This window comes from Oncorhynchus nerka, linkage group LG12, assembly GCF_034236695.1.
Source record: "Oncorhynchus nerka isolate Pitt River linkage group LG12, Oner_Uvic_2.0, whole genome shotgun sequence".
NCBI classification, from domain to species: Eukaryota; Metazoa; Chordata; class Actinopteri; order Salmoniformes; family Salmonidae; genus Oncorhynchus; species Oncorhynchus nerka.
This window is the reverse complement of record NC_088407.1, coordinates 60,865,047-60,889,514: the sequence shown is the minus strand read 5'-3', so window position 1 is coordinate 60,889,514 and position 24,468 is coordinate 60,865,047. Positions and strand designations below refer to the sequence as shown.

Below are 24,468 nucleotides of genomic sequence, written 5' to 3'. Positions count from 1 at the left end.
TTGCTGTCATTACAGACACCATGTTATCCTACTCCCGGTGTCTCACCCGGAACTTCGGTCGTTCGCTCTCGGTCTTTCGTCAGGTAGGCATTAGATACATGGACAACTTTCACGCGGAGCTTCATCATGCTGCTGCCAACGTTGAGGTCGAGGTTAGCGAGAGGTGTAGAAGCGCCGCCGGTTGGGCAGTAAGGCCTTCACATTGCAAGCCAAGGACAACATGACACCCGATTCCCCGGCAAGACATTGGTTCAACCCGGTTTTGAATTCTAAAGCAATATCTCCCATATCATTTGATTATAGCTAACATTTTATTTGGTTTCACGAAGTTGGCTAGTTAGCCAACCAGTGGTTTATTTATCTAACGTTACCAAGCTACGATATGTTTTAGGTCATTTGAGAGGTTTGGCTAGCACACAGCAATTTTTTTTGTGATGATAGACTGTTGTATTTTGCCTAGTTAGCTAGCTATATTTTGAACAAGCTATGTTCTTTTTTTATTCAGATTTGACATCATATTGACTGTCCAATCTTTGCATAACTGGATTAAACAAACCAGTCGAACTCTCAAATACACAGATGACAGCCCTCTATCAATCTATTTTCACTTGGTTATATATTTAGTTATTCCCTAGCAGTCTGTTTGTATAATAGTGTATGCCTACATTGTTTCCATGGTTTGAAGTCACGGATTGGTACAACACGCATGCATTAATGGCGCTTTCAAGACAACTGTGAACTCGGTGAAAAAAAAGAAAACGAGGTCAAATCATCACGTCGGTGATGTTCAGGTCGCAGGTTTTAGTTCTCGAAAGATGCCCAAGTTTCCGACTTGGATGAACGATCAACTATTTTTCCAAGTCGGAGGTAGTTTTTCTCCTAGTTCCCAGTTGACTTGAATGCTAGGAAGTCGGAGAGTTCCGAGTTCCCCAGTTTTTTTTCAACGTAGCAGTAGCCCTCCCCCACTACTGACCTTTGACTGGAGAGATACAGTATGTCAAAGTCTGTCTGTCAGACTGTTCGTGTGAACATTGTACACATGGTCCTTGGTAACAAACACCTGTTGTTGATTTTATGCATTTTCACTCCCTCGTTTTAGAAGGGGGGGATATAACATATGCATATGATATATATTTTGAGTTGTTTTAATGATGACTTTATATTGCTAGGTAACAGGTTACTGTTCTCTTTGACAGGGAATCAATGTGTCTGCACGGCGGGCTGTGCCAGGTGAGTGTTTTGAAACTGCATGTTAATTACAGTAGTTGAACCCAACTCTTTATACTGAACAAAAATATAAATGCAACTTGTAAAGTGTTGGTTCCATGAGCTGAAATAAAATATACCAGAAATGTTCCATATGCACAAAAAGCTTATTTCTTTAGAATTTTGTGCACAAATTTGTTTACATCCCTGTCAGTTAGCATTTCTCCTTTTCCAAGATCCACCTTAAAGGTGTAGCATATCAAGAAGCTGAATAAACAGCATGGTCATTACACAGGTGCACCTTGTGCTGGGGACAATAAAAGGCCACTCTAAAATGTGTAGTTTTGTCACAACACAATGCCACAGATGTCTCACATTTTGAGGGAGAGTGCAATTGGCATGCTGACTACAGGAATGTCCAACAGAGCTGTTGTTAGATAATGTAATGTTAATTTCTTTACTATACGTCGTTTTAGCGAATTTGGCAGTGTGTCCAGTCAGCCTCACAACAGCAGACCACATGTAACCACGCCAGCCCAGGACCTCCACATCTGGCTTTTTCACCTGCTGGATCATCTGAGACCAGCCACCCGGACAGCTGATTAAACTGTGGGTTTGCACAATAAAAGATCTGTCAGAAACCGGCACAGGGAAGCTCAACTGCATGCTTGTCATCTTCACCAAGGTATTGACCAGACTGCAGTTCGGCGTTGTAAACTACTTCAGTGGGAAAATACTCACCTTCGATGGCCGCTGGAGAAGTGTGCTCTTCACGGATGAATACCAGTTTCAACCGTACAGGGCAGACGTATGACGTCGTGTGGGCGAGTGGTTTGCTGATTTCAAAGTTGTGCCATGGTGGCGGTGAGGTTACGGTATGGGCAGGCATAACCTACGGACAACGAACACAATTGTATTTTATCAATGTCAATTTGGATGTACAGAGATACGTGACAAGGTTTAGAGGCCCATTGTTGTGCCATTCATCCGCTGTCATCACCTCACCTGCACGGCCCCGTCACAAGGATCTGTACAAAAATTCCTGGAAGCTGAACATTTCCCAGTTCCATGGCCTGCATACTCACCAAACATGTCACCCATTGAGCATGTTTGGGATGCTCTGGGTCGATATGTACAACAGCGTGTTCCAGTTTCCGCCAATATCCAGCAACTTTGCACGGCCATTGAAGAGGAGTGGGACAACATTCCACAGGCCACAATCAACAGCTTGATCAACTCTATGCAATGAAGATGTGTCACAGTGCGTGAGGCTTGTTTTCTGATCCACCGCCCTACTTTTTTTTTAAGGTATCTGTGACCAACTGATGCATATCTGTATCATCAGTCATGTGAAATCCATAGCCTAATGAATTTGACTAATTTCTTTATTTAAATTAATTTGTGTTTTTTAATGTAAACTTTATTTAACTAGGCAAGTCCAGTTAAGAACAAATTCTTATTTACAATGATGGCCTACACCGGCCAAACCTGGACGATGCTGGGCAAATTGTGCACCGCCCTATGGGACTCCCAATCAGGACCAGTTGTGATACAGCCTGATTTCGAACCAGGGTGTCTAGTGACACCTCTAGCACTGAGATGCAGTGCCTTAGACTGCCGCACCACTCGGGAGCCCTATATGAACTGTAGCTCAGTAAAATATTTGAAATTGTTGCATGTTGCCTATTTATATTTTTGTTCAGTGACTTTTGAGATTCTGCGCTAGAACTGAGTACTGCTGTCATCTGTCCTGCAGGATTGTCAGCTAGCTGTAGTGTCACTGTCAATAACCCTACGTAAGTATTATAGCTACACCATTGACCTGTCTTGTCATTGAAACATTGCTTTAGCTGTGTTTTAGCCTTGTATTATGCAGTTATACTTTCTGTATTGACTGTATTTTATTTGTAGGAAATGTGAAGCCAGGTCCAGCATCTTCCAAATCAGATACTTCAAGACATCTGTAGCTTGCAGTATGTATTAGCCTGGACTCCCATCTGTTTATTTGACCCTTGTGATCTAAGCAGTAATGTGATTCTGTGTAACACTACAAGAGTTGTATTAAGTCAGTATTGTGTTGTCTCCTTCTTTTAGGGAATGAAGTCATCACAGTAAAGACACCTGCATTTGCAGAGTCTGTCACAGAGGGGGATGTGAGGTGGGAGAAAGGTACAGTAACGTATGTTTGTCTCTGATTCTTGTGCTCATTCAGATCTACCTGGTTGCAGCCAGGTAGATATTTCTGTTTGCCACGCTTAATGCAACTCTCTCTTTACAGCGGTTGGTGATTCTGTCAAAGAGGATGAGGTGGTTTGCGAAATTGAGACGGACAAGGTATTTAATGGTCGCTGAATCACCCTTTGAACTGCCATTTTCACAACAGCCTTTTATAGTAAACTAACAGTTAACTGTAGATGGTTAGAATAACAGACCCACGGAAAGTTTGATGTATCATGCATGGTCCTTGATGTTTTGTCTCGCTCCACAGACATCAGTGCAGGTGCCGTCTCCTGCTGCTGGGGTGATTGAGGAGCTCCTGGTCCCTGATGGGGAGAAGGTCGAGGGAGGGCAGGTTCTCTTCAAACTCCGGAAAGGAGGTCAGTACCACCGAGTTTACCATGTCTATGGTAGGACCACATAAAAAATCTTCTAAATTCAAGACGCATGGGAGATGTTGTGTTTACAGCTATTAGATTATACTTACAAATTATACTTACCTAGAAAGTAAACCCATTGCTATTGCCTAATGCATTCTTATACCTTTCTCTCCTCAGTTGTTGCTGCCCAAGCTGCAGAGGCCGCAGCAGCAGTAGTAGCCGCTCCTCCACCCCCCCATGATGCAGCCACAACGCCCTCTCCTGCTCCCTCTGCAGTGGGCCCCATCCCTACCACTATGCCCCCAGTGCCACCTGTCCCAGGAGCTGCCATCTTTGCCACACCAGGTTAGTCTGTCAGCCACTCAATGAACTCAATGTCAAGTGAGAAGTATTTAACCTGTCCAGTGTTTACTGTTGATTATGGAAATAGGATAAATCACTTGGCCCTTGCCTGTTGACAGTGACACTTGGTAATGGCTAAGAAGATGTGGCGTGGCACTAACAACTCCTGTTCACCTGTCTGTTCGGTACAGTTTCAGCCATCAAACCCACTGCTGCTCCTGCTGCCCCAGCCGCTGTCACAGATGGAGGGGGTAAACCAGTCAGGACAGAGCACAGGGTGAGGCATCATAATCAGGAATACTGCAGTAAAGGAACATTATTCTTAATATTCACTATGGCTCAGACCATAGTGTTGGTATCCAAAAACAGTGTCTGATAGAATGCATAGCTGTTGTGATGTTTTCTCTTAAGGTAAAATATTTCTGTGAAAATTCTTTAAATATTTTCTTTTTCTTTTTTTTCTGTCTCAGGTGAAGATGAACCGTATGCGTCTGAGAATCGCCCAGAGACTGAAGGAAGCCCAGAACACCTGCGCTATGTTGACAACATTTAATGAGGTCGACATGAGGTAGGCAATAACAGAATAGCTGTCCTACATAATCAAGCCCTATCTCTAGTAACATAATTAGATAGGAAATGGGTCTTAAAGGAGCTGATTACTCATCCAGAACATATTAAACATTACCACTACACTTTCAGTACAACAGATTCACTTATATAAATGTATACATTTATATTAGGGATTATATGTCCTGTCTAAAATAAAGGTGTCTAGATAAAGTAAAGTCAGAAGTAAAGAAATGCTATTCAAGCTGAGGCCATACAGATAATGATTAGAGATTGGAATCTGCTCAATGGGATACGCTTTTTGAAGCCAGATCTCCTCTTAAACGATGGAATGTAAATATTTGGTCCTAATATTGGTGAAAACAAAGATAAGATTTCTTAAAACAGGGGCTTTATTAATTTGCAAGGAAATGACTCCTGTACTAAAGATTACACTTTGAGGATTTATTTTCCTTTGCAAATGTGGGGTGTCAGCTTTCAGGGGTTCAGGGGTTTCTCTGCATTCTATTTGAATTGGCATTGATGGTCTGGAAGAAGACTTCCAGGCCTGGGCTCATCTATAGCCGAAGGAGCTGTCAGACCAGGAGACCAGAGCTTCTACTGGGGCCCACAGAGACCTGCGCTCTGAGTGGACGAGCTGCCCCAACCGATATGGGTTTTTATGACAGGCCAGTTAGATTTAGAGGGTTTTGGAAAGTGAAGATTTTTATCGCTTCTTCTCTCCTTTCTCAGTGCCTTGGGAGAGGCTAATGCCGTTAGCGAAGAAACTTTAGACTTTAAACCAGGTTAGAGACGGGAAAACAAACAAATAAAAAGAGATACAAGAGGCCTTTTTCATCATACAGGGGAGAAATGAGCGATGGTGAAACATTAGCCCAGTGTCAATAGCACTCGATCACCCTGACCTGGAGAAGCTGAACTTTTACTGAAAAAATTAGTATAGTTTTTTAAAGTTTGGTTGAAAAGATTGAGTGTAATGCATGTTTGCGATCGATATGAGAGCCTAATTCTCTCCACAGCAACATCAGTGAGATGAGGAAGGCCTACAAAGACGCTTTCCTGAAGAAACACAACATCAAGCTGGGCTTCATGTCTGCATTTGTCAAGGCTTCAGCATATGCTCTGATGGAACAGCCTGCCGTCAACGGAGGTGGGCTCTTCTTTCTGAGAAGTTGCTTTACTTGTCATATCAGTCTAAGGCAACACACATTTTGTATCCACTGGTATCAGGTGTATGTGGTTAAGTTGGTTAAGAACAGGAACGAGATTTACATAGACAACCGTGCTTAGTGTGTACTCCACCAATGCTCTCTGGCCTATTTAAACTAGCCACAGTCAAGAAGTGGTTCATTCTCACTCGTAAAATTGTCTGTGGGCCACCTCCCCACAGACACAAAAACGCTGTATGCTTCAAGGAAGTGAATCATAGAAGCCAAAGCAGACTGTACTCTCAAATGGCCACCCGGCAAGTGATACCGGAGCGCCAGGTCTAGGTCCAATAGCCTCCTTAACAGCTTCGACCCCAAGCCAAAAGACTGCTGAACAATTAATCAAATGCCCCCCCCCTTGTTTTTACACTGCTCCTACTCACTGTTTTATTATCTATGCATAGTCACTTTACCTCGACTAACCTGTACCCCCACACATTGACTCAGTACCAGTAGCCCCTGTAGTTTTATTGTGTTACTTTTTATTTTTAAAAATGACTAGTTTATTTAGTAAATATTTTCTTAACTCTATTTCTTGAACCTCATTGTTGGTTAAGGGCTTGTAGTAAATAAGCATTTCACCTGTTGTATTCGAAGCATGTGACAAATAAAATTAGATTTGATTTAAAGTTTATTACTATTTAAAATGTTCAAATCACTTTCATACCGTTTATATTTTTAGTCATTGACGACACCACCAAAGAGATTGTGTACAGGGACTACGTGGACATCAGTGTGGCTGTAGCAACACCAAAGGTAATGCCGATGGTTGGCTACTCACATTGAACACTTTTACAACAGGGCTAATATACAGTACCAGTCAAAAGTTTGGACACACCTACTCATTCAATGGTTTTTCTTTATTTGTACTATTTTCTATATTGTGGAATTATAGTGAAGACATCAAAACTATGAAATAACACATTTGGAATCATGTAGTAACCATAAGTGTTAAACAAATCAAAATATGGAATGCTGCATCAGATGACCTGACCTCCACAATCCCCCGACCTCAACCCAAATGAGATGGTTTGGGATGAGTTGGACCGCAGAGTGAAGGAAAAGCAGCCAACGTGTGCTCAGCATATGTGGGACCTCCTTCAATACTGTTGAAAAGCATTCCTCATGAAGGTGGTTGAGAGAATGCCAAGAGTGTGCAAAGCTGTCATCAAAGCTAAAGGTGGCTACATTGAAGAATCTCAAGTATAAAATATATTATAATTTAACACTTATTTTTGTTTACTACATGAAAAACCCTTGAATGAGTAGGTGTGTCCAAACTTGACTGGTACTGTACATGAACCAAAACTCAGAATATCTAATGTGTCCTGTCTCCCAGGGCTTGGTGGTGCCTGTCATCCGTGGAGTGGAGGGAATGAACTTCGCTGACATTGAGAAGACCATCAACGAGCTGGGGGAGAAGGTAGGATAACATGGATTTCGCTGTACTTTATGTTTGGACTTTGTGCATTCTCTAAGTTGATGATGTTGATTGCAGGCTCGTAAGAATGAGCTGGCCGTGGAGGACATGGATGGAGGAACCTTCACCATCAGCAACGGTGGCGTGTTTGGATCCATGTTTGGCACGCCCATCATCAACCCTCCACAGTCTGCCATCCTGGGAATGCATGGTATCTTCGAGAGGCCAGTGGCCATCGAGGGCAAGGTTGGCTCTGTTCTGTAGATTTTGATTTTACTCCATATATTGTAGATTCATATCTCAGGGGAACTCCTTATCATAAACTCAGCAAACAAAGAAACGTCCCTTTTTCAGGACCCTGTCTTTCAAAGATGATAATTCGTAGAAATCCAGATAACTTCACAGATCTTCATTGTAAAGGGGTTTAACACTGTTTCCCATGCTTGTTCAATGAACCATAAACAATTAATGAACATGCACCTGTGGAACGGTCGTTAATAACAGCTTACAGACGGTAGGCAATTAAGGTCACAGTTATGAAAACTTAGGACACTACAGAGGCCTTTCTACTGACTCTGAAAAATGCCAAAAGAAAGATGCCTAGGGTCCCTGCTCATCTGCGTGAACGTGCCTTAGGCATGCTGCAAGGAGGCATGAGGACTGCAGATGTGGCCAGGGCAATACATTGCAATGTCTGTACTGTGAGACGCCTAAGACAGCGCTACAGGGAGACAGGATGGACAGCTGATCATCCTCACAGTGACAGACCACGTGTAACAACACCTGCACAGGATTGGTACATCTGAACATCACACCTGCGGGACAGGTACAGGATGACAACAACAACTGCCCGAGTTACACCAGGAACACGCACAATCTCCATCAGTGCTCAGACTGTCCGCAATAGGCTGAGAGAGGCTGGACTGAGGGCGTGTAGGCCTGTTGTAAGGCAGGTCGTCACCAGACATTACCGGCAACAACGTCGCTGGACCAGACAGGACTGGCAAAAAGTGCTCTTCAGTGACGAGTCGCGGTTTTGTCTCACCAGGGGTGATGGTCGGATTCGCGTTTATCATCGAAGGAATGAGCGTTACACCGAGGCCTGTACTCTGGAGCGGGATTGATTTGGAGGTGGAGGGTCCGTCATGGTCTGGGGGCGGTGTGTCACAGTATCATCGGACTGAGCTTGTTGTCATTGCAGATAATCTCAACACTGTGCGTTACAGGGAAGACATCCTCCCTCACGTGGTACCTTTCCTGCGGGCTCATCCTGACATGACCCTCCAGCATGACAATGCCACACCATACTGCTTGTTCTGTATGTGATTTCCTGCAAGACAGGAATGTCAGTGTTCTGCCATAGCCAGGAAGAGCCCGGATCTCAATCCCAGTGAGCACGTCTGGGACCCCCCCCAGAGATGTCCGGGAACTTGCAGGTGCCTTAGTGGAAGAGTGGGGTAACATCTCACAGCAAGAACTGGCAAATCTGGTGCAGTCCATGAGGAGGAGATGCACTGCCGTATTTAATGCAGCTGGTGGCCACACCAGATACTGACTGTTACTTTTGACCCTCCCCCCCCTTTGTTCAGGGACACATTCCATTTCTGTTAGTCACATGTCTGTGGAACTTGTTCCGTTTATGTCTGTTGTTGAATCTTGTTATGTTAATAAAAATATTTAAACATGTTAAGTTTGCTGAAAATAAATGCAGTTGACCGTGAGAGGACTTTAGTTTATGTGGAATAGAGACAGGAAGCAGTGTCTCTGAAGCTCCTCTTCCTCTGCTGCAGGTGGAGATCCGCCCCATGATGTACGTGGCTCTGACGTACGACCATCGCCTCATCGACGGCAGAGAGGCGGTCACCTTCCTGCGTAAGATCAAGACTGTGGTAGAAGATCCCAGAGTGCTGCTACTGGACATGTGAGCCAGCCTCCCCAGTCAATGGCTAAACAAACCAATCAACCGACCTTCACACGCAGCAGCTATACCTGCCTGATTAACCTAAACTGCAGACGTTTTGTGTTGGTTAACTAGGAAAGGGGATACTTGAATAGACCAAAAGGTGCATTGGACTTATTGCATGGGCTGAAATTGTGAAATCATTTATGCTAAATGTTGTGTGTCTGGGGCAGGGAGTGGGTGTTGTACATCTCAAAGCACCATTTGCTATTTTCTACCTACAATAATTGTAATATAAATGGCAAAAAGTTGCATTAAGTATTTTTCATGTAGAATAACAATTGTAGCCTATCAGAAGATGGACTGTTCATGCTCATGGTACAGGTTGATGCTTTGTTACACTGAAATGTCAGGACCCAGTCATCTCATTCACGCACACTCTTAAATTCTGTTTATGCTGTGTAAAAAAACAAAACTATTTAAAGACCAGATTTCAAGGTTTAAAAACGATGCTTTTTGTTTTCTGTTTACACAGACACTTGCCTTTTTACAGAATGCTCTCAATGACTGACGATAAGAACAATTCAGAAAACAAGTGGCTGGTGTGTAGTGTAAAATAGATATTGCCAGGCCTTGGAAGCTTTAAAAGAAATGGAAACATTAAAGAGACTGAGAACACACCACATCACTTACAAGTCAGGAAGTGACTGTCTGAGCTGTGGTAGAAATAGTCATAGGCCAGGGTTAAACAAACTTGGTCCTGGGGCCCTACCTGGGTGCACGTTTTGGTTTCTGCCCTAGCACTACACAGCTGATTCAAATAACCAACTGATCAAGCTTTGATTATTTGAATCAGTTGTAGTGCTAGGCCAGAAACCAAAACGTGCACCCAGGTAGGGCCCCAGGACTGAGCTTGAGAAACCCTGATATAGGCTATGTACAGAAAAAAAGGCTGACCATGAGTATATTAAAGACTAACACAGCACAGATGCATTGCTTCATTTTACTAACGTTATTGTCAACGTTGTTTATCACAGCCATTGGCTGACCAAAAAGTATTTGTGTAGTAAGTGTTTGACAATGAAAAACATCCGTTTCCATACTTGGTGATGCTATGCATGGATGTTAACAGTAGCATTGCATATCATTTGTACAACAGAAATACCCCAAAAGTCACCCAGGAGTACATTTTGCCCTACTATGTTTACACTAGCCTCTATTATTCAAACATGGAGGTTACAAAGACAACACTGCAGGCAGAGTTTGGTTGTTGCAGGGCTGACATGTTGGCTGTGTGCTCTGAATTACCCTTCTAATCTATCATTCTTTGGGAATAACAAGATGCTCAGGAAGTAGCTCCAGAGCTGGGGTTTCAATTATTTTAGCCACAAGGGGGCAGTGGCTGCCCAACTTCACTTGGCTGCAGATAACTGTTCAGGCTACAGACAGTCTGTTGACCTTCTAACTGCTCAGTGCCTTCCAGGAGACACCATTGAAGAAGGGGTGACACTTGATGTCACTCACTCCACCGCCTCCAGAGCCCAAACGATAACCAGCGTCAAACTGCAGAAGCTGTGGAACACACAAGTCACTCATTCAGAAAGCCAATTTGAGTTTGTACAATGTGTGTGGCTGTGTGTATCTGTGGGTGCAGGCTAGAAGCATGTGTGTATATGTCTACGGTATTTACACTACCAGTCATGTGTGTAATGGGACTCAGGCCTTACCTCAGTGAGCAGGGAGGCAGCTGCAGTACTCAGCTGGTCTGGGATCAGAAGCTGGGTGTGAGAATGTACCCCGGCTGGGTGGAACTGCCACAGGGGCTGGAGGCACAGGAACAGGCATACCGTTTCAACAAGGACTTGATAATGATACCAACACAGATGCACTATCAACAGACCAGTTGGCAGCACTCTAATCAATATACATACACACGTTTGGATTGGAAAAAAACTTTACTATGACGGAGGGCAAGATTCTGGCCTCTTTTTTTCTTCAAAGGATTATTCAATACAAATGTTATTTACCATTCCTGTAAGAAGTTCAAATAGCAATGCCCCCAGACTCCACCAATCACAAGCCTCTGTTATTTTGGACACACCTCCAATCTCTATTGGCAAACAACAAACAGAACTGTTATTAACAGGTTTCTTGTTGGATCAAACTAAATGTCTGATATATAATAACACTAGAAGGCACTTTAGGGTAGCAGCCATATGTGGAACTGTTGTGTTTCCACCTGGGGCACAGTACATCCGGTCCATAGCTTCAGAGTTGGTTTCTGACTGAACTTCACTCCACTGGCCAAAGAATGTCAGGCAGACCTTTCCTGTTGAGAAACATGACAATATGTCACAATCAAAGTTGGTTGAGTTTTCAAGACTCAACTCATGCCAAAAACTGAGACCGTACGGAGTTAAAGTGATTTAGGTGACTAACCGATGCTGGTAAGCAGGATGTTCTTTGGGTTGAGGTCACGGCACATGACACCTTGCTGGTGAAGACTCTCCAGGGCCAGGAGGATCTGAGCTCCCAACAGACGCACCTCTGCCTCAGGCAGCCCCCAACAGCCCTGCCTGACCCCATCTCTCCCTCTGGAGGCCTTGGCTGGGAACTTGGGCTGGTGGCACCAGCCCTCTACCTCAATGATCTGATCCTGACCCTGTCCATCTGATCCATTTGACTTCAGGAAAGCATTCATGTCCTCCTTCCGACACTGTGGGGAGGCCCCTGTGGGGCCAGTGGTGGTGGGGTCACACAGTGATCCTTTCCCTTGGGGGATGTCCTTACTCAAAGGGCTCAGCTCCCAGCCCTCCTCCACCTCCTCCCTGCAAGGAGGCTCCACATGATACTTTGCCCCTGTGAGGGCCAGGAAGATGCCTGCCTGGTTCCCCTGCTGTGTCCCAGCACTGAGACAGTGAGGCAGGGAAGGGGGGTGAGAGATCCCTGAGGATGTCCTCATGACCTTCAGCTCGTCTACTGTAGAGGGGCACACAGCTCTGCCAGGCTGGGAAGTCTCTGTGTCCCTGCTTACTAAGTTCACAATGCTCTTTTCAGTAGTGTGACGGTTTACCTGTTCTTCCTGCCCTCTCTCCTGGTGTGTGGATATCTCTACACCCACAGTGTTCTCAAGGTCTCCACCTGAAACACTGCCTTGGTGAGAGCCATAGGAGGTCAAAGTTGCCATCTCACTAGCCTGGCTTTGATTATGGAGGGGAACATAACTTTTCTGTGAATACAAACTGATAGAATGATTCTTCAGGTTCACTGTTGACCCTGTCCCACCAGAAGAGGTCTGAGTTGTTTGAGGTACAGGTTTACCTGCAGCTATATCGGAGTCACTCTCACAATTCTGTGTCAGATCAGCAGCCTTCCACACCACGTCAAAATCCAAACTGGATTCAATTTTTTCTGTTCCAGTGGCCTTCCCAGAAGGCTCAGAGGTGACATCAGGAACCTGATCGATGCACAGATGACTAGGAAGAGCAGGCTTGTCCTGAGTTTCGGAGAGCAAACACTGACTGTGGCCTGCTGGATGGATATGGGGACTGATGTCTGTCCTCATTGGCCCAAATAAAGAGGGCTGTAGCGCTGTAGACCTTGAGTTGTTCTGCAGGCAGCCTGTCTCCTCGCAGTAAGAGTGGGTCCTACAGCCTTCCAGACGATGCTGAGCCTCATGCCAAGATGCAGGGGAGTCTGTGTCTGGGCTCTCCTCGTTCTCCCTCTCCAGGAGAGGGGTTGTCCCTGTGTCCCCTCTGTCATTCTGCTGGTAGTCTGAGCTGATGGTAGGGGAGGTGTAGCTGTTCTTCAGTTTGATCCTGTGCTGGCTGGGAATGTAGCATTCTGGGTGCTCCTTGGCTCGGTCGTTCCTCACCTTGGACAGTTTGGAGAAAAGCTTCCCACCTACAGAGCATAGAAAAGTCAATACATCATAAGACAATAGTAGTTTTTCTTTATTTTAATTCAGCTATTTTTTCTAATCTCCTTGGCATCCTTGACCCAAAATGGCTGAAGAGTGCAACAATCAACAAAACAAATGTAACCTGTAGGTCCACTGCTATGCCTTGGACATAAATCTCCCTTTGCATGGCGATAGGCTAGGAAAGAGCATCTGCTACATCTCACATACTGCAGGGCTGGCAGGCAGAGGCTGTGTTCAGCTCACCTTGAACATGCTCCAGATGCAGGTACACAGCATCCTCACTGACATAGTACCTCAGCAGCTTCACCATATAGGGGACGCCCTGGGGGATGATAGTGGGCTGGTCCCGGCTCTCCCAGCTCGACTTGGGCAGGCTCTGAGAGGACACGGCGCAATAGAACAATACATGTATTACTATGCTGTTACTATTACCTTGGTCAAAATACAACTTCTCTACTGTAATACACATTGTTCTCTTGTCTAGTCTTAGTCTGTGTCTATAGTTAATTGATAAAAACAGAAATCTAAAAACTCATCTCTACAAAAGCGGGCTCTTCTCTAGCACTGTTTATACCTGGTTCTAACACGCGTCCTTTGTCCTGATCTTGTCCACATTCTGATTGTTAAGACAGGTGTAGACGATTAAAAGACACATTGTGATCAGATCTTCCTGACCACTTACGGAGGTAGTCAAGGCATGCATTGTGTCTGGATATCGTTAGTGTAAACAGATCTGGATAGTGAAACCATTTAAATCCTCATTATCCCACCCTGTAAAATCATTGACAGGTGGCACTACTGACTTATGGCATCAATATGTGTCTTAAAATAATAAATAAATATTATTTTGAAAAAATATCCATAAAATAATTTATATACAGGGAAATCTGGTCACAATGTGGAAACAGTGGTCGTATAAAAATATACATTTTAATATATGTAGACACATTTCTCAAGATCTGGGCACAATCAGAATGTGGACAAGATGATGCATGATAGTGCCAGGTGTAAACGAGACTACTGAGACCTGCGCCTTAGAGACCCTGCTACAGTATTTTCCAATAACAACTCTCTGGTTACGGAAATCAGAGGTGCATTTCCACTAAGAGGGTCAGAGTGGAGGGCTTTTAGCCAAATCAATGGTGAAGGATACTCAAGACAGAGTATTCCCATTGACTGGGCTGCCACAGGATGGCTGGCAGGGGTCCAGACAGTACAACAGCCATCTGTGCACTGGATATGCATCTACACAGATAGACAGCTGCAATGTTTCTACTACACTGTTTCTACTACACGTCTGCCACTCTGTATTGGTAGTGTTAAGATCAGACGTAAGTACTTACTTTAACAACACATTTCTCCTTTGTAATCAGGCTTTGGACAATCAGGACCTTGGGGAGAAGACGTACATTTTATTTTAGTTTAAATAGAACATAGTATGTTATTAGATGGTTGTGACATTTTAGGACAAGGTACTATTTGCTTAGGTAAGCATCATGGTTGTCACTGAATCTATAAGACATGGTATGTGTATGTGACCAATAAAATGTGATTTGGTTAATAAAGGGTTAACTACAGCCAGGATGTCTGTTCAAGAAAGTATCATCAGTCTAACAAAACGTTATAGTACCCATGTCTGGTTGAGAGCAATGAGTGTAAAAACGTCCTTACCTTATCGATGATCCCCACCACTTTACACATGTCCAGATCCTCCACTGGGCAGCTCAGGTGTCTGATTGGCCGGAATCTCAGACTACTGTAACCCTGGTGATAAAAAGAGATTACAAATCAGTATAGGACAGATAACAGCGATGTGGACACGTGTCTTTGTGTTTAATTCAGATCTGAAATGTTGCTTCTACTCAAGGATTAGTTACAATCTTCCAACAGATATTAGCATGTTGCATAAGAGAGAGGGGGAGAGAGAGCGCCCAGCCGGCCAGTGCGAGGCATCCTGGCAGATGTGATCTTCTCGCCCGGGTCGGGTGTAGTGTAACAGAGGGAGATGGAGTTGTTGTGCTGTTCTGTTCTGTAGCCCATCTCTAGAGAGAGGCTATAAGCAGCACATACTGGTTGCTTTGAGGATGTGACTCAGGCTTTCCCAGAAGGAAATGATTCAGAGAGGTGCTAACTGGAAGATTAGCACTTAACCACCTCTTCAATAAACAGACGAGACATAAATCAACACAGGAGTAAAAAGCTGGAAAATGAGTGTCCAGTTCCCTGAGTAACATGGATGATCAGAGTGGGTTGATTTCCATCAATAAGACTTGCACAGTATTATGGAATGTTCATCTTGTCCTAATGAGGGTTCAAAGGTCATCTTCTTACCCCTAAGTGAGCGTTCCCCTTCCCCAGGTTGTCCTGCAGGTGGGAGATAAAGATTTCCTCTGCCCTCTTCAGATACTGAGTAGTCTTCCTCTTCACTGCCTCCCGGCGCTCCTTGTTAGGGTCCACTGGAAGACAGACCAACTACATCAGACCTCAGTTCTCTCCCTGTCACACAATGGAGAAACCTCACTCCACTAAACTGAAATAACCTCATCATTCAAACGCTTCTGTTTGAATATAGCTGACATACTTCACTAGCACAGTAGAGAGAGAATATCCGGCATGCTTTACCAGTATGGATATCGTTCTCTGACCTTGGCTTCTTGACTTCCTGTTTTTCATAGGAATTATTTAATTCTGCTTTACAATGGATGAATCATGAGCAGATAAATCCACATGTTCCTGTTTCATGTCACATGACTTATTCTCACTGTGTTGAGTAGCTAAAGTCTGTAGCGCCTTAACCTGCTCTATTCAATATCACCCTAACCAGAACCCTGCATGTTGACAGAATACTCTAGAGTACAGTAGATTACCACTGTACCTTGAACTCCATTGAGCAGCAGGTCAACCCCATTCTTGTAGTAGCTGAAGGCAGCTTCATAGTCTTCACTGACCTCCCTGTCCAGAGCCATTCGGATCTGCTTGGCTGCCTCCACCAGGTAGTCTCTCTTGGCCATGGCTGTCCTGGCTCGGCACTGTGGAGGTCCAGACGGGCCTAGCAGCCACACAACAGAGTGTACCGAGCTATATGGAATCACACAGACCTGTATGTCCTAGGAGGAGACAACACGACCAGCCACCGCTAAGACGTTCCTCTCTTTAAGGGAAGTTCCTAAGAATAATCCTTACGATGGCAGAGAATAATTGATCAAATCTTCCAGAGATGGTTAACTACCAAAAGCCAAGATTTCCCCAGAGCTACAGTAAATCCCTTAACTAGTCACTTGTCTGAGAAAAACATGACGGCAAAGCATGAAACTGAGAGTCAAGTGAAAGTAATGTGACCAATAATAGACTGTTTCTGTTCCTCTCCCCTTACAGGCAGCTGGTGGCACTGTAATTGGGGAGGGAGGAAGGGAAAGGGGGATACCTAGTCAGTTGTATGACGGGCTCATAATAATGGCTGGAAAGGAATACATGGAATGGTGTCAAACATTGGAAACCATCTGTTTGATACCATTCCAGTCGCCCCATTCCAGCCATTATTATGAGCCATTCTCCCCTCACCAGCCACCTCGTCAGATCATAAGCATGTGGAGTGCCTCACCTTTTCTCCCTGGTCCTATCAGCAGTGGGACTCATCTCTGGCAGCAGTTAGTCGGCTCACTGGGGGGTTATCCTCCTCCACTTGAAGGTTAAAGTCTTTGTTTTCAAGCATGATGATACGAACCTGGGTCATCAGAGAGTTCAGTTTTTACTTCAGTAGAGCACAGGAAGTGAGTATGAGTGTGCAGCTCTGGTACTATTGCTGATGAATAAACACTGTCAGTGCTGCAGGGGTGGTGAGGAGGAAGGATGACTCAAAGGACTTACAGAAAGTATTCAGACCCCTTGACTTTTTCCACATTTTGTTACTTTGCAGCCTTATTCTAAAATTGATTAAATAGTTTTTTTCCTTCTCATCAATCTACACACACCCTATAGTGACAAAAGCAAAAACAGGATTTAAGAAATGTTTGCTTATTTATAAAAAATAATAAAAAATAAACAAAATAACATTTACATAAGTATTCAGACCCTTTAATGAGCACTGTGTTGAAGCACCTTTGGCAGCGATTACAGCATTCAGTCTTTTTGGGTATGATGCTACCAGCTTGGCACACCTGTATTTGGGGAGTTTCTCCCATTTTTCTCTGCAGATCCTCTTAAGCTCTGTCAGGTTGGATGGGGAGCATTGCTTTTTTCAGGACTCTCCAGAGACATTCGATCGGGTTCAAGTCCAGGCTCTGGCTGGGCCACTCAAGGACATTCAAAGACTTGTCCCAAAGCCACTCCTGCGTTGTCTTGACTGTGTGCTTAGGGTTGTTGTCCTGTTGGAAGGTGAACCTTCGCCCCCAGAGTGAGGTCCTGAGCTCTCTGGAGCAGGTTTTCATCAAGGATCTCTGTACTTTGCTCCGTTCATCTTTGCCTCGATCCTGACTAGTCTCCCTGGCACTGAAAAACATGCACACAGCATGATGCTGCCACCACCATGCTTCATTGTAGGGATGTGCCAGGTTTCCTCCAGACGTGACGCTTGGCATTCAGGCCGATCTTGTTTAACATGGTCTGAGAGTCTTTACGCACCTTTTGGCAAACTCCAAGCGGGCTGTCATGTGCCTTTTACTGAGAGGTGGCTTCCGTCTGGCCACTCTACCATAAGGCCTGACTGGTAGAGTGCTGCAGAAATAGTTGTCCTTCTGGAAGGTTCTCCCATCTCCACAGAGGAACTCTGAAGCTCTGTCAGAGTAACCATTGGGTTCTTGGTCACCTCCCTGACCAAAGCCCTTATCCCTTGATTGCTCAGTTTGGCCAGGTGGCCAGCCCTAGCAAGAGTCTTGGTGGTTCCAAACTTTTTCTATTTAAAATGATGGAGGCCACTGTGTTATTGGGGAACTTCAATGCTGCAGAAATGTTTTGGTACCCTTACCCAGATCTGTGCCTCAAGACAATCCTGTCTCAGAACTCTACAGATAATTATTTCAACCTCGTGGCTTGGTTTTTGCTCTGACATGCACTGCCAACTTTGGGACCTTATATAGACAGGTGTGTGCCTTTCCAAATCATGCCCAATCAATTGAATTTACCACAGGTGGACTCAAATCAAGTTGTCAAAACACCTCAAGGATGATCAATGGAAACAGGATGCACCTGAGCTCAATTTTGAGTCTCATAGTAAAGGGTCTGAATACTTATGTAAACAAGGTATTTCTGTTTTTAATTTTTAATACATTTGCAAAAAATATATATTTTTAAAATTTAATCTAAAAACAAATCTGTGTTTATGTTGAATTAACGTGGAAAACTGAATAGATTTGGAAAAAATAATCACCCTAAGGGCATTTTGTCTTCTTTTTTTCCCACCAAACTTTTAACTTAAATCCAATGACAGTGATGTTTGTTGTTGTTTATTTATCATTGAATTTACGTTAGTTGACTACTGAACCAAATGTAAATCAAAACTAGACGTTGAAATATCGACGTCTTTGCCCTGTGGGTACATATTACTGTACGAACGCTGTGGGCAGATCCCTGTCAGAGGATTTATTAATGCTAATGTATTGCAATCATAGTAGCTCTTAGCATTCCACACAAGTGCACTATGAAAATGTGCTGATGCCTTACCATTGTCTATCATTGTGACATGGGGTTAGTTTTGAATCCCACTCACATACACTCTTTATCATTCCTCATACAGTCTAATGAGGAGAAGTCATAGTGTGTCTGTTGTTGAGAATCAGTCCGCCTCCTGCAGTATTTCCATGTTACATGCACCAATATCCTTGATACTAACGACAAGCATTGTCAGCTTAGAGACAAACCAGAATACACAATATTAACAATACAATAATCCCATTTGTTTGTCTGCAACGGATAGACATGCTTGCATCATACATTCATCTTGATCGCCACACGACAGACAACACATACACATATATACTTCCTACCTGATGTGATCAGAGCATGCCCCCTAGACCCACTGCCCCAGCAGCAGCCTTCGTCCTCAGCAGCCTCCCTCTGCACAGATATCAGGAAGAGGAGGAGAGTTTAGCGAGGCTGCCTATTGGCTTGAAATTATGTAAGGTGGTACCATTAGCCACGAGGCCTTAACTTCCCCCGTCTCATCCTGACAGATGCTATATTTAAAGAGACGGAGCTGTCAGATAGAACAACGAGACAGATATTTTACTGGATGTATAAACGTGAAGCATCCGCTTGGCGTTTCCGCTGAGGGGAAACACACTGGCGCGCAGTGGGAGAAATGGAACGAGATGGATTTTGGCCGACATTCAATACTGTTTTCTTTTAGCAAAACTACAATATGTTATGAACAGAGTGGACTACGGTTTGTACACTTTGGCCTTTGCAAAAGTTTTTAAAAATCGCGTTGTTTAGAAGGAGTGCAAAACCAAAAGCGAATCGAGTTATTGCACACGCGCACTTCAGAGAGTAGGCGTTTCTTAACGGAAATATGCAGATTATGCTAAAACACACCAATGGGATCTCGCTAACTCGTGCTTGGCTCTGCCCCCTCCTTGTGTGTTCTGCCCACTATGGCTCATTTGTTCCCCTTGAAAACGACAGACTGTTGTCTATCTTGGTTTAGTTATAAAAAATATTCGGTTCTGTTCTGTTTTTGTCTTGCTGTTGTTCTCAGACCTTTTTTCTATTTCAGATAGATTTGGCAATTTATTACAGTATAATGTTGTATCCACATTTTATTTAGTCAATGGATTTGTATAACAATGACCTGAAACCGTAAGAATAAAACAATGTGCATGGTTCATTGTTGTACATGCAGTGAATGGATGCTATGTGGCCTCACCCTGCCTGCTTAGTCTAATCTGCTCTGATTTGGTCCTCAGTAACAGTTGGACCCAGACTCTCGCTGGAGCACAAAGAGGAGGGCCACCCCAGGGGAGGGCTTGCTTACAGAGGAGCAAGGCGGAAGCCCCAGCCTGAGCCCAAGGAGGAGAGCTGGGAAGGGGAAATGAGAGGAGAGGGTGTGAGAGAGTAAACCACAGCTCAGCCCAAAGCTAGGGAGGGAGGGGTCTGATATCATACTGGGGTGGCAGGGTAGCCTAGTGGTTAGAGCGTTGGGCAAGTAAACAGAAGGTTGCAAGTTCAAACCCCCGAGCTGACAAGGTACAAATCTGTTGTTCTGCCCCTGAACAGGCAGTTAACCCACTGTTCCTAGGCTGTCATTGAAAATAAGAATTTGTTCTTAACTGACTTGCCTAGTTAAATAAAGGTCAAATAAAATAAATACTGGGGATGAGTCAGATTGTGGTACTAGTTATACGGAGTGACTCATATTCTACTAAAAAATAAGGGGTGGGATACTGCACCCCTATACTCTTTCTCATTGGACTGCCTTAGGTAATGGGAGGGAATCTGACACAGTTGGCTGGGTATTTTAATCATTATGGTAATAATGAACATTTTAATTTTCAATTCAACACAAACAGATTCAATGCTTCAGTTAGATTTTATTTCAGAAATTCAAGGGACATGAGTTTTGAATGCAAGTCAGTGCATCAGACAAAGTAATGAGTATTTATTCAGTCAAAGCCCCATGCTGTCAGAGAGTCATTTCAGTCACAATACGATAGACCAGAGGGAGGCTCTAGTTTTTGCTAAACGTGCCACTATAAGACACATAGTAGCCCTTGTTGTACATGTAGTGTTTCTGGTCAATAGGGTTTAGTGCAGGTTTATATATTCATGGACAGTTTTTTGCTAACAAAATAAATGGCCAGAGGCCAAAGAGGATTGGGTCTGTGTTCAACATGGTTTTACCATAGTATTTTATAGACAAGGAACATACTAATGTTGTTCTTTCAAGACTATGCAGTAGCCAATCCTTGCAAAATGTCACATTATATTGTACAAGTTTTATTTTCTATATGTTTAGATATCAATAATGAGCAGACTAAGTATTCTCAGGAATGAAGTGTGTTACTGTTCATTAATTCCTAACAATGTGCTGCATATTGAGATTCTCCTCTAAGACAGTATCACAAACCCCCTCTGTGATGTTGGTGAGTGAGACTGTTTAGTACCTACAGTAGGCCTACATGAAGATTAACAAGACAGTCTAGAGACAGAAAATGTATTGGCATCTGACTTTATGTTTGACACCGAATTTATTATCAGCATAAGGGACTCATTTAAAGTATTTTATATGAGATACACAGTATCATGCTTATTAGCCACAACTGACCTTCATTTGGCTGACTCTGGGGTCTAGTATACACCTCATTATACAGATGCTGATGTAGACTGACGGAATCACAATACTTTAATACAATGAAGACAGTACTATTTCAGATGGAATATCAAAGGTAAACCCTTGAACACAACGAGAATGCTTAAGCCATTTATTTCAAATCAACACGAGGAGCATGAGCCCGGATATTCTATATAATCAGAGCAACTACAAAAGAGATTAAATCTGACTTGAGTATAACGAGTTTCAATATGAGAGATGCCACAATAGGACCTTTTATCTGACCAAGGGGTGTGTTGTGTTTACAGTGGCCTGGTTGTCAAACCAGAGATGATAGTTGACATAGTAGCCATCGTTGTACATGTAGAGTTTCTGATCAGTGGGGTTGTAGTCCAGGTTGACATACTTGTCCTGGAACCGCTCAAATGGAATACTCATGTAGCTCTCTTGTTTTATCTTGGTGTCATAAGTATAAAATAATTCCTCATAGTGAATGTCAACTGTTCAGACAGCATAGAAGACTCCACACACCATGAAGGCATTGCTCACAGATGGTTTGTACACACTGGTTTCCCACAATTGAGGCAATTGAGGCACCACTATACCCAGAGTAGCAGTATTGAGATTCAGAACCATGCACAGGCTTAGAATCTTTCCCCCAGCCTCCCCATTTGAAGCCAGCATTCAAGTGGGCATTCAGTTGACTGACAATGGGCTTGCTGACTCTGGTTATACCTCCGTGCTCTCAGGACCCTGAGAAAAGAGGGTAAAGTCAGTGACATCAAAGATGCAATGGTCTACAAATGTTTTGGCATGAGGCGGGTGTGTATCACCATCAATTCAAAATCAAATCAAACTTTATTTGTCACATGCGCCGAATACAACAAGTGTAGACCTTACCGTGAAATGCAAATAATAGAAAGTAACACAATAACATAACAATAACGAGGCTATATACAAGGGGTACCGGTACCGAGTCAGTGTGCGGGGGTACAGGTTAGTTGAGGTAATTTGTACATGTAGGTAGGGGTGAAGTGATTGTGCATAGATAGACCATAAAGGAGACCATAAAAGTAGTCTTAGACTTACCGATGTTGGGGTTGAAGATCTCATTGTGGCGCTTCTCACACTCCTCCAGTTTGAGCTGTATGTTGATGTACTCACGACGGGTCACCAACACCAGGTTCTTATTGCATCTCTCCAGCTTGGTCACGACCACCACCGTGGAGGAGATCTGTGAGAACACAGATAAACAACCATAAGACCAGAAGTTTAAGTCCTTCAAAAGATACATGTCTGAAGTGAAAAGTAGACATGTTCATTGTTTATAGCTGCATCGTGGCCAGATGAGTTGTTGGGGACAGTCTTCGGGTAGTTACCTGCTGGTGCAGAGACTCAAAGGCGATAGTGGAGGTTTGTATGGAGCCCAGGAGCTCCTGTACCAGAGCCTCCAACTGTTTGATCTGCACCTTCACCTCCTGTAGGCGTCACTGTACGCGTCAGGGTTCTCCTCCATCAGCTCCACCAGTACTGTCAGGTTCACTATCCTCTCTGCATACACTGTCAGCTTGCTCTCATATGTCTCGAACTGGAGGGGAGGGATATTTTAAATACAAATGACCGTATAAGTCATATTATAATAGGCAAACTGAGCTACAGTTAAGGAAAGAGTAGGTCATCAGAACCCGTGCTTATTGCTCAATCTTTATAGCTTAGCTATAGGTCTACGATGGTACTCCTTGTATATAATCTCCTTATTGTTCTTTTATTGTGTTACCATTTCCTTTTTTGCAAATTGTTCTTACTTTTTTAAACTCTGCATTGTTGGGAAAGGGCTCTTAAGTAAGCATTTCACGGTAACGTCTAGCTGTTGTACTCCGCGCACGTGACAAATAAAATGTGATTTGATGATAGGATGTATGGTGTATAGTGTGTCAGAGAGTGATAGGCCATTATAACCACCATTATAACCATCTATGTGACTCCATACTGGTGTACCTTGCTCATTTCCATCTCCAGCTTGTGGTTGATCTGCATAGCCAGGACCAGCTCTCCCACTGGGAAGGTGGAGCCGGGCAGGAAGGCCTCACAGGAGCACTTCCCACCTCCATCCTCTGTCCCGTTCCTCTCGCTCCACGGGCCTACAGGCTGAGAAGGCAAATAAACAAGTCACTTCTATAGGCATCAGTTAGTATGAGAGAGATGCACCAGAATCACATCACACGTACCCCAAAGGCCAAGGTGGTTCTCAGGAGAGCTAAGACAAACAGAGTGGAAGTCATTCTGGAGTAGTCGAGGTGGTTATGATTCAGTCTTGTTGGTTCTAACTGCTAGGATATTTTTAGTGCAGGGATGTCATAATGGTTTGGTATTATAATTTCCCCAGTTGATTCATAAAGTTGGCCTGAAACGTGGTTATGTATACTGGAGGAATGTATATTTTATGGTTATATGTGTAATGCATGGACTGTATGTAGAAGCCAGTGATTTCTCTGTAAAATTGCATAACAGGGTTTAGATTGGGGCTAGCGTGGAGTCTTCCGTCAGCTTGGGCTGGGAGTAGGAGCACATGGTGGGCCTGTGGTGGGTCCTGCTTTCGGGCATGGGAAGGTGGATGCGCTCCCTGCTCAGGTTGGTGACGGAGTAGCGGCTGCTGTTGGACATGATGATGTGGTGCCAGGAGTTTAGTGGGGTGGCAGAGAAGTGCTGGGGGCCACTGGAGTCCTCCTTGGTGCCCACCGGGTACATGACCATGAGCTGCGGGGGATGTTGGAAGGTCTTCAGGATGCGCTCGCTGTTCTGCTTCTCCTTCTTCTGACGGGACTCTATCTTATGCAGCTGGCATTCTCTGCTTCCTGGTGTCGGCCAGACCCCTGAGGAGAGACTCCGAAGAACATATTTAATGTGATGTTTCACTAAAAGGACTTTCTTAGCGTTTGAAAAGGAAGAACATTGGCACAACACTACAAGCAATAATAAATAGATGTTTGCCCTACTTCGACACTTTGACCATAAACGTCTGCTCATGATGAGTTTTTTTTAG

General features: G+C 44.0%; 2 protein-coding genes and 1 pseudogene across 9 annotated transcripts; 1 reads left to right on the top strand and 2 right to left on the bottom strand.

Annotated features, from left to right (window-relative positions):
* On the top strand, positions 1-14,739 carry LOC115138501 (dihydrolipoyllysine-residue succinyltransferase component of 2-oxoglutarate dehydrogenase complex, mitochondrial-like). 2 transcript variants are annotated; one of them, XM_029675396.2, is made up of 15 exons: positions 1-83; positions 1,197-1,230; positions 2,963-3,002; positions 3,118-3,179; positions 3,301-3,375; positions 3,485-3,540; positions 3,695-3,803; positions 3,981-4,148; positions 4,337-4,422; positions 4,616-4,713; positions 5,732-5,862; positions 6,603-6,676; positions 7,260-7,343; positions 7,419-7,586; positions 9,131-14,739. In XM_029675396.2, the coding sequence occupies exons 1-15, from the start codon at positions 21-23 to the stop codon at positions 9,263-9,265; spliced, it is 1,383 nt and encodes a 460-aa protein (XP_029531256.1). In that variant the 5' UTR covers positions 1-20; the 3' UTR covers positions 9,266-14,739. The 2 variants fall into 2 exon arrangements, with proteins under 2 accessions (XP_029531256.1, XP_029531257.1); XM_029675397.2 differs by lacking the exon at positions 1-83 and adding an exon at positions 94-238.
* Positions 10,230-19,593, bottom strand: LOC115138500 (ribosomal protein S6 kinase-like 1). 7 transcript variants are annotated; one of them, XM_029675392.2, is made up of 13 exons: positions 19,144-19,593; positions 18,821-18,984; positions 16,764-16,886; positions 16,038-16,240; positions 15,494-15,618; positions 14,834-14,926; positions 14,506-14,553; positions 13,406-13,538; positions 11,680-13,143; positions 11,480-11,569; positions 11,268-11,350; positions 10,968-11,063; positions 10,230-10,812 (listed from the first exon to the last, which is right to left on the bottom strand). In XM_029675392.2, the coding sequence occupies exons 3-13, from the start codon at positions 16,796-16,798 to the stop codon at positions 10,702-10,704; spliced, it is 2,481 nt and encodes an 826-aa protein (XP_029531252.1). In that variant the 5' UTR covers positions 16,799-16,886; positions 18,821-18,984; positions 19,144-19,593; the 3' UTR covers positions 10,230-10,701. The 7 variants fall into 7 exon arrangements, with proteins under 7 accessions (XP_029531252.1, XP_029531251.1, XP_029531255.1 ...); XM_029675391.2 differs by lacking the exon at positions 18,821-18,984; XM_029675395.2 differs by lacking the exon at positions 18,821-18,984 and having other exon boundaries at positions 16,111-16,211; positions 19,144-19,592.
* Positions 19,594-21,307: 1,714 nt separating this feature from the next.
* On the bottom strand, positions 21,308-23,707 carry LOC115138970 (olfactomedin-4-like; annotated as a pseudogene).
* Between the last annotated feature and the right edge of the window lie 761 nt (positions 23,708-24,468).

What these genes read in the sequence shown, in the direction of transcription:
- LOC115138501 (XM_029675396.2), top strand. Translation starts at nt 21, where the DNA reads ATGTTATCCTACTCCCGGTGTCTCACCCGGAACTTCGGTCGTTCGCTC. An exon ending in GTCACTGTCAATAACCCTAC is followed by an intron (nt 3,003 to 3,117) that starts GTAAGTATTATA and finishes TTTTATTTGTAG; the next exon opens with GAAATGTGAAGCCAGGTCCA. An exon ending in GCGAAATTGAGACGGACAAG is followed by an intron (nt 3,541 to 3,694) that starts GTATTTAATGGT and finishes CTCGCTCCACAG; the next exon opens with ACATCAGTGCAGGTGCCGTC.
- LOC115138500 (XM_029675392.2), bottom strand. Translation starts at nt 16,798, where the DNA reads ATGAGTCCCACTGCTGATAGGACCAGGGAGAAAAG. An exon ending in GATAGGACCAGGGAGAAAAG is followed by an intron (nt 16,241 to 16,763) that starts GTGAGGCACTCC and finishes GATTCCATATAG; the next exon opens with CTCGGTACACTCTGTTGTGT. An exon ending in CCGGATGTACTGTGCCCCAG is followed by an intron (nt 11,351 to 11,479) that starts GTGGAAACACAA and finishes GTTTGCCAATAG; the next exon opens with AGATTGGAGGTGTGTCCAAA.